The sequence below is a fragment of the Diceros bicornis genome, chromosome 22 (assembly GCF_020826845.1).
Source record: "Diceros bicornis minor isolate mBicDic1 chromosome 22, mDicBic1.mat.cur, whole genome shotgun sequence".
NCBI classification, from domain to species: Eukaryota; Metazoa; Chordata; class Mammalia; order Perissodactyla; family Rhinocerotidae; genus Diceros; species Diceros bicornis.
The window spans coordinates 24588329-24597743 of record NC_080761.1 but is presented as its reverse complement, the minus strand read 5'-3'; the positions used below and the strand labels follow the sequence as shown (position 1 = coordinate 24597743).

General features: G+C 42.8%; 1 protein-coding gene across 1 annotated transcript; it reads right to left on the bottom strand.

Annotated features, from left to right (window-relative positions):
• Positions 1-1756: 1756 nt before the first annotated feature.
• TMEM252 (transmembrane protein 252) lies at positions 1757-5362 on the bottom strand. Its single transcript, XM_058565303.1, has 2 exons — positions 5100-5362; positions 1757-1994 (listed from the first exon to the last, which is right to left on the bottom strand). The coding sequence occupies exons 1-2, from the start codon at positions 5360-5362 to the stop codon at positions 1757-1759; spliced, it is 501 nt and encodes a 166-aa protein (XP_058421286.1).
• Positions 5363-9415: the final 4053 nt, after the last annotated feature.

The following is a 9415-nucleotide window of genomic DNA, read 5'->3' as shown; positions in this document are numbered from 1 at the left end:
AAAGCCCTGCCTGTGCCCATTCACCAGGTGCTGTCTGCTTACCATTAGGAACCATCTTTCCTCATCAGTATAATGATCAGACGAAAGGAAACTATTCCATGACAGGAGGGCCACGCTCCTAGGCAGAAAATGTGGGGGGCTTATTTATATTTTAAAAGGGAAGCCAGCTGGTTAACCCTAAAGCAGCCTCTGCTGCCTCTCCAAGGGCTTTAAGGTACTGCAGCCACCCTGGGGCTCTACCTCCTGTTAAGGCCCACTTTCTGAAGGGGGAGAGAAGTCCAAACTGCCCCCTGGGTGGAGGGAAATAAGACAAGGTTAACCTAGCACAAAAGTTTGAAGTAAATACATCCTCCCACGTCCCTCTATGGACCCTTCTTCACCTCCTGGAAACAGCTGTGTGTTATTGGAAAAGTTTCTTAACTTCTCAAAGTCTCAGTTTATGCATCTGTAAAATGGGAATAACAATAGCACCTATCTCTGGAGGATATAATGAGAGCTAAATAAAATGTACAAAAAGTTTGTAGCACAGAGCTTTCCATATAAAAGACACTTCATAACTGTTAGGTATTAATCGAAGCATAAATTCCTCACTGATAGAGGACGAAACTGAGGCCAGAGAGATGCAGGTTGTTTTCCAAGCTCAAAAGCATCAGGCTGCGTCTCTTTCCACCGCCCTGCCGCCTGACTTGTCCTCTGTATTAAAACATATGATAAAATATAGTAACGCTGAAGAGGAATCACCGGGTTTTAAAATAAATGTCCCAAGTCTGAAAATACATGGATCTGTATCTTGAAACACAAAGAATTTCCTGTTAATGATCAAAGTACTACGTTATAGTCTCCTTTCTTTCAAATTCTACAGATTTATAGGGACATTCATTGTACTATATATGTATATTTTAAAACTTTTCAAGATTTATGTCAAATTCTATATTAATACAACCTACAGCGAGGACAAATTCTTTCTTTCCTGAATGCAGTGTATCATGAATTTTTAAGTATTCTGTCTATTCAGCTTGAGTCTCTAAAAAATCTTGTCATGTCTGCTTGTACAATGATCCTGTTACAAAAGTACTTATTTAAAATTTTGTGTTTGAACCATTTTGAAAGCAAATATTACAGTCACTTTTCTTTCATACAGAAATAAAATACATATAATTAAAATAAGATAATACAAACTAATATGAGGGGTTCCAAGGGCCAATCTCCCACGATGTAAACTACTGTGTCACTCTGGTTGTACAGTAATCGGAGATAACTATGAAACCAGCCAACAACACACTGAGCAACCCTCAAATTAAATGACAGTGACCCTTCATTTCCAGCGTACTTTCCCTTTGTGATTATTAGGTAACATAGACCTGAAGGCACATGAATAGAGCAGCATCTATTCCTCCCTGTTGGGGGCAGAGGTGATGGGAGGGGAGTTGAGTGAGAACAGAGAGCCCCTCTTTGGAGCAGAGCTCTCATGACAACACTTTTGTGGTCCAAAGTCTCACCTGGGTTGGGATTAATGTGAATCCTTTGAAATATTTGCTTGGTGCTGACTGTAGCCTTCCAGGGCCCCCACCCTGCACTTGCAGGCCAAGCACATCCTGGGCTTGCATTGCTGTCACACACAGCATCCCCTCAGCGAGCGTTCTCTCATGCGGGGTCACTGATATGGCTTTTCCTCCCACAGTCCCTTGCCTGTGTTTATTATTAGCAGCTGTATCCCATGAGGGTGTGTCATGAGTGCTGGAGAGCTTCCCCTGCTTTAGCACTCCGGGCTTTGCCTCTCAGCATCCTGCGATGGCGTTGCCGCCGCCGCCCCGTCTGTCACGGACCTTTCGTAGGCTGGTGGAGCCTCCGGGTGGGCATCATTTTCATCCTCAAATTCAAGGCCCATCTCTGTGTACAGAGGTGGAGGAACATCCGAGGCCTCTCCCTCTGCAGGACAGGTTTGCTTTTCAGCATGAAGACTCTCTTCATAAGCAGGAGGGTAAAAATCTGGCCTAGGGGACAAAATGCCGCCAACACATGTGTTATTTGAGTGGTTAATGCCAAAGAGGCATATGTCTGCCTCTCTCAAATCACAATGTGCAAAGTTAAACTGTTAAGAAACACTGATTTTGAAACAGATGTACTTCTTCCCTGGCATCACCAGTTTTTTAAAAATGTGCTACTCTTCCAGCAACACCTTCTTGATCAACCACGGGATGTGTGCCTCTATAGTCATATTTTTCCCAGTGGGTTAGTTCAAGCTATTGCCTGTCTCTTACTCATTGGAGCCAGGGACTTTCAGTGTGAGATCCTTATCAGGGGTAGGGGTCTTGGGGGTCTTAACTGTGCAATGTCTCTCTACTCAGTTATTTAGTCCATTCACATCCTTATCCCCATTCACACCCATCATCTTCTCCTCATTTGCACTGTCTGGGATCTTCACAGCCAACAAAATAACGAATGAAAACCAGCTGCGTGCAGATTCCTGAACTGTCTCAGATGCTCCTCTCTTTTGTATCACTCTTTCAAGTCTCAGCGGCTAGTTTCCAAAAAAACATACCCGTTTCTCAAACTATTTCAACTGACGACTTTATGTAGATTTCACGTGCAGCCTTTTCCACGCCAACAGGCCAATGGCTAAAGGAGCCATTCACGCCAGAGCTGATGTACTCAATGGTAATCTTGCCCAGTGTTGCTAATTGCTAAATCCTTCTGGCTTCTCCATCATGAATGGGATTGGGGGTGGGTGGAGGTGAGGAAGAGAGAGGGTGAGCTTAGTTGAGCTGTGTATTTATAGAGCGAATCCTTCCAGTGCCTACAGGGAGTGTTTATGGTGTGTAACCACAACAGAACAGGGAGTGTCATTTGGAGCCATAGATCCATTCCAAATGTTACCAGGCGCAACGCCAAATAGCTGAAGGAGCTGTCTACTGTATGGCATAAATCTCAGCCTGCACTCAGAATAGCCAAGGCTGTGTTACAGGGCACACGTGTAAAGATATGAAGACAGAAAGGTAAGCTGTTCCCTGGACTGATTTGAGAGGCTCCAGGACGACTGCTATCTGCCCAAAATACCTCTCCCACCTCTCCCAATCCCTACCTCCCCATGCCAACTCACATTCCCAGTGCCCTGAATTCCCCCATTGCAGAACGATTTGCTTTGATACCTCAACCTGGGTACCCATTTTGAATGCAAATGCTTCTGAGAAATATAACTTTCTATTGACTGACTTACTAGCCATTTTGAGTGGCGTGGGCGTCTAATTAGCTGCAGCAGGAAGAAACAGTAAAATGGGGGTGTTGTGATGTCCATAATTTACTTTAAAATATTTCAGAGCAGACAGTGTAATGTTGTGCATGTGTAAGTAAATTTAAGGTACATCCTAAAGGTAATCAGTTACTCTTACCAGAAATTCACACTCCAGAGGCAATCATCTAACATTTATACCAAAAAAAAAAAAAAAAAAATCACCACTCTAGAAGCATCTTCTACAATCACATCAGTTGTCTTAATTTTTTATCAAACCAAGAAACCTTGCTAGTTAGTATAATAAATATTGGAAATGGGTTTGGTTATTGTAATTAGTATCTTATTAATTAGCATAATAATATCAAAAATCAACCACTATGGGTATAATTACTTATATTCAAGATACATGGAGTAGCCAAAATATTTTAGATAGATGAAGAGGGCAAAAATTTATGGAGTCTTGCAGCCTGCACTTTAAGGATGATGCCTGAGGTTTTATCCCTAAATGGTCCTGTGTTCAGGTAAGAATTAGGAGGTTTCTGGTTGTCCAATACTGACTATAAGGTTAACTGAAATTTTTTTACTTTGGTAAAATATATACAATATAAAATTTACCACTTTAGCCATTTTAAGTGTACACTTCAATGACATTAAGTACACTCACATTGTTGTGCAACCATCACCATTATCCATCTCTAGAACTTTTCCATCTTCCCAAATTGAAAGTCTTTAAACAATAACTCCCCATTCTCCCCTACTCCCAGCCCCTGGTAACCAGTTCTACTTTCTGTCTATGATTTTGACTGCTCTACGTACCTCATATAAGTGTAATCATATAGTATTTGTGTTTTTGTGTCTGGCTTATTTCACTCAGTATAATGTCTTCAAGGTTCACTCATGTTGTGGCATGCACAGAATTTCCTTCCTTTTTAAGGCTGAATAATATTCCATTGTTTGTATATACCACATTTTGTTTATCCATTCATCCACTGATAGACATATGGTTTGTTTCCACTTTTTGATTATTGTGAAGAATGCTGCTATGAACATTGGTGTTTATATTTATTCAAGACCAATATTTGTTCAAAAGACCATGCATTCAATTCTTTTGTCTATATACCCTGAAATGGAATTGCTGGATCAAATACTAATTCTATATTTAATTTTTTGGGGAATCTCCATACCATTTTCCACAGTGGCTGCACCATTTTACATTTCCACCAACAATGAAAAAGGTTTCCAATTTCTCCACATCCATGCCAACACTTGTTTTGTTTTTTTTGATAATAGCCATCCTAATGGGTGTGAGATGGTAAGGTTAACTGGAATATTATTGCCTTGCCTCAAATGAACCTTTCATGCAAGGTGTAATCAGGACACCTGACAGAATGGTAAGCTGGGACTTCCCTGAGCTCATGAAGAGGTTGCAGGACTGATTTTATGCTGGCTTGCTCATTTGTTGTATGGCAAAATTTGGTCTGAGCCTTACTTTCCTTATAACCTGGTAGCCAGGTTATGGGGACTAACTCACCGCCACCGACCTCTAAGGACAGCTCCCCTGATACAACAAAAGAACCTAAGAGTTGGGCCTCTTAAGTTGGCTTAGATGTGTTTTCACTAGGTAGGTTGTGGGGAGGGTGCTTCTCTGAGATGAATTCCCCTTACTTCATGGTTTTCCCCAAAGGTGACACCATTCTTCCTAATGACTAAGTCCAGGGTAATTCCCCAACAGTAAAGCTTCAGTTCTAGACATACAGCCCCATGGGACATGTAAGTCGCTCCACAGTGGAATTAGAAGTCATTCAGCTTTTCCAGAGATCAGCCCCCATCTCAGCCCTCCTCAGTGGTCTGGCTTCTCGGCACATACCTGTCCACTGTGGCCAGGGGCAGGGCCCCCTGAGCAAGGTGTTGTCTGAGCACATGGCCGAACACCCTATTGCTTTCACTCGCCTGGCGGTAGGTGCTCCAGAAAATTCCACTCAGAAGGATCACAAACCCCAGAGGCAGGATCAGGTTCCCAGGACAGTCGAATATTGAGCCTGAGGAAATGAAGAAGGCCCCCAGGCAGATCATCAGGAAGCCCATCAGGAGGGCAAGGGCACAGAGAACCAGACTGTTTCTGTTCCGCATCCCTGCTCCTTTGGTACCCAGTTCCCTGACCCTGCCACTCCTCTCCTTCCCTTGCTGGGAGAGAATGCTCTCATTAGCCCGCTCACAGCTTTATACACTCTGGGACCAAGTGGCCTTTGGACAGTTAAATGAAGCAGGCACTTAGAAGCTATTCATTAACCATTGAAAGTAACTGTAATATCCTTGGAGGATTAACCTAAAAACACAGCAATGTGTACTGCAGGAAGGGTGGCTTCCCATGGCTGTCTTGCTCTTCTGAGCTGGATAGGATGCTCAGCTGACCCCAGTTACTTGAGGAAAGCTCTCATCCTTTGATTAAAAGGGCACTGGTCTCTTAATGCCCACAGTGGGTAATTCCCCATGAATGCTAGCGAAATTAGGATTTCTTGATGAACTATCTTCTTTGTGGTTTGGCAGGGAGTCCCTTCCTGATTTCTTCTTTCTCCATACTAAAAAGATGTTTTTTAAGGCTCTTGACATGTTTGTCTTGTCTCTCTCGTGAATCTCTCTTTATTGCCCTCACACTATGAAATTGGAAAAATTCCGAGAGCAAAGCCCATGGGGTGAACTCCCTGAATCCTTCTCTGTTGACAAGAAGATGAGCATCAGCAGAGGGGGGAGGAGAATGCTGGAGAGGAGGATCGTAAGAGACAGAGCTTGGGGAGTTTGGGGGGAATCCTGGGGACGGTTCTATAAGGTCATGACGTGGTGACTTCTGTCTGATTCTGGTTTTGTATCTTTCCCATTGTTGGGGCCCAAATGTTGAGATCCTAGGGTCACTTCTGGTTAACACATAGTTATTTAATAAACATTTTTTACATATTGCTCAACCACTGGCCACCATTCTTGGCTCACTAGAAATATTTGAACTAGATTCCACCCATTCTGCTCTCAGAAAAGGCCACAGGCATTTGATAAAAGAGCATGCCCTACAGTGTACCATGTTACCATATCCATGCAAAACAAATAAACACTTGTGAGAAGCGCTGCCTATTCAATCCCCATTCTCCCTCACACGCACCTTATATGATGGCACTAACATACTAAGGCTCTGAGAAGTCCTGCAATCTTTTTCCTCTCATAAAGTATACATTAAACGAAATTTGTTTTGGTAGATGCTGCTAAAAAAAATGCTCTCTGTCCTCTCCCCGACACCATTGCTCTGTGTCGTGTTGCCTCAAAGACTCTTTCCAGAAGCAGCCTTCTGTTATCTGTCTGGAATTTGTTTCTTCCATCTCGACTGTCTTTAGTTGCAGATATCCTGTTCCAGATCTGGTTCATGTTCTGATTCTTTCCTTTTTTATCTGATGCTTTGGCAAAAGTCTGCTGCCCCAAGGGACTCTGGGTCACTTTTGTCCAGAGAGACTATCTTTGATCCTCTTCGCTACTCCTCTACCCTACTCTCCTTTACCATTATTTCCATTTCCTTTTCCCAGTGGGAAAAGCAGTTCTTTGTGCAGTGCTCTAGCAATTCCATGTACACTTTTTAGCCTCAAACCCACCATCTAGTCAGCTCTACCTTCGTGTTATGGGCTAGGGGAGAGAGAGACACTGGATCAAAAATGATATAAGGCACTTCCCTATTCCACCTCCTAACCTCTACCTTTGTTAGCTTCAATCCTTCCCCTGAACTACTTTCATCGTCTAGTCTTGACATTATCATTACAATCTTAAAACAACCCTTTCTCCCTCCTTCCCCAGTTGGTCTTCAAGTTAGCAGATTTCTAAGACAACCACTGATGATCCTTGCCTCCTGCTATGCATGTCCTCTTGAGTGTGGGCTGGACGTAATCAATGTGGGCTGGACATAGTGACTTGATTCTAACCAATGGAAAAGGTACCGGGATATCACTTCCATGATTAGGTTACAAAAGATTGTGCCTTCTATCTTGCTAGCAGCCTCTCTCTATTGGCCTCATGGCTTACACCCGTTAAAGAAGGAAGCTGCCATATTGGAGAGGCCCACATGATAAGCTACTGAGGGCAGCTTCTGGCCAATGTTCAGTGAAGAACTGAGGCCCTTAGTCCATCAGCCAGGGAGGAACTGCACCCTGCCAATGATCATGTGAACTTGGAATCTAATCCTTGCCCAGTTGAACCTCGAGATGACTATACCTCAAGGAAGACCTTGATTGAGAGACCTTAAAGCCAAGGACCCAGCAATGTCATGCCCAGATTCCTGACCTACAGAAACTGTGAGATGAAAAGTTTTGTGGCAATTTGTTAGGAGGCAGTAGATAACTAAAACAGTCCTTTAGGACTTAGAAACCAGGGGAGACAATCGGTGTTAAGTGTTTACACGTTACTTGGTGCATAGAAAGTGCACTATCAAAATTAACTATAATCATCTTCACCATTATTGTTATTGTCATTACTGCTGGGAAAGACCCAGAATTCCCAACTGAAAGGTCTGCACCAGGAGTTGGTCCCAAGAACAAGTAAATGGTAGAGCCCAGAGCTACTATTAAGTATTAGAGTAAGGAAGGGGAGCACTCTCTATGAGAACTGCCCACCCATAAGGTTGGGCTTTTTTGTTTTAAACCAAAACTGGAAAATGAATCTGACTGGGCATTATGACAGATTAGGCCTATTTCCTGTGATCGGGTGAATTTATATGAGCAAATAAGTGTCTCTAGACTTCCCCTCCTCCAGTTCCAAGAAAGGATAACCAGTGTCTTATAGTTTGTCAGACAGGTTCTTCCCCTCCAATACCCTTTAAGGAGACTCCTCTCATTCAGAGCAGTGTCTTTTGCTGTTGGTAGTGGTTTTTTGTTTATTTGTTTTGCTATGAAATTGCATAGGAAAGATCCAAGAGGTGACAGGGAGATAAAAGGACTTAGTTACTTTACCTAAAACTTATATAAAATAAAGAGCAAGTTCCTGGCCTCAGAGAATTTGAGGAGTTTATCTGGGGTGATGTGGGGCATCCAGGAGAAAGCATAGAAGAATCTGCATATATGAAGGGAGTAGATGGGAAAAGGACTAAAACAATAAGGAAAGATGAGGTTTTGCTGGGGACCATGTATCTTCTTCATGATAGTTGAGACACACTAGAGAAGGATTTATGTAGAAGTTATTTTTGCATGTTTGAGTTTATTATTATTATTAAATAATTATAATTTTTTTTCTGTGACTCTGCTTCAGTTCTGAACCACATGCATCACTGCTCTGTGAGCATTATTCCTCTTTGATGCCTCAAAAATTACCAAGCATTACTAAAACCAGCCACGTGTAGCTGTACGAATTTCTTATTACTGTGGTTTCCCTGTTATTGTGTTGTGGTGTGCCCTCTTCCCACAATCACTAGCATGAAACATTTTTGAATAGCGAAAATGAAAGTAGATGTGTACTTGCTTCAGTGATGGTGAGATAGCACAAACATTGAGAGAGGGCACCCTGGTCTTCATCAGTCCCAAAGGGGCAGAGACCCAAGCAGAAGAGCAGTTGTAATGACAGAATGAAAAGCAGGCCAAATCTTCAGGGCTGGAGAAAAATCAAAAGAATCCAATAAACAGCCAATCAAACACCAAAAAATGACCTTAAAGAGTCAGCTTCAGGAGACCTTTGGGCCTTTGGCTGGGCTTCCTTAGGCTCTGCTCTGTCTTCTGGGTCTGCCTTCGCATGCAGGCCAACTTTCCTGTTCATTCACCTTGCCCATCCCTTACCCAGCAGTGAGTGTGAGAGTAAGAGCCAATAATATCGACTCCATTTAAAGGTAGAGAAACTGCAAGAGAGAGATGATTCATCTAAGTTCACGTAGACAGCATGGGGCTGATGGGAAAATGGATACTCCAGGATGAGTCCGGGCAGGGTCCCATCTTCTATAGAGAAACATTCTGGGACCAGTGGAAGCCAAGCCAAAGTCCTCTACCCTGATTCCCATGCCCTCCACAAGAGATCCACCTAGGAAATGAGGTCTTGCTTTTAAACCAGTTTATTTATTTATTATTATCATTCTTAAAAATTCACCATTCAGCAAAAGTGCCTGACTTGGCAGTAGGTAGTAACATGTTATTTGGTTGGCAGCCAAACTATCTTAAAACATAATCACTC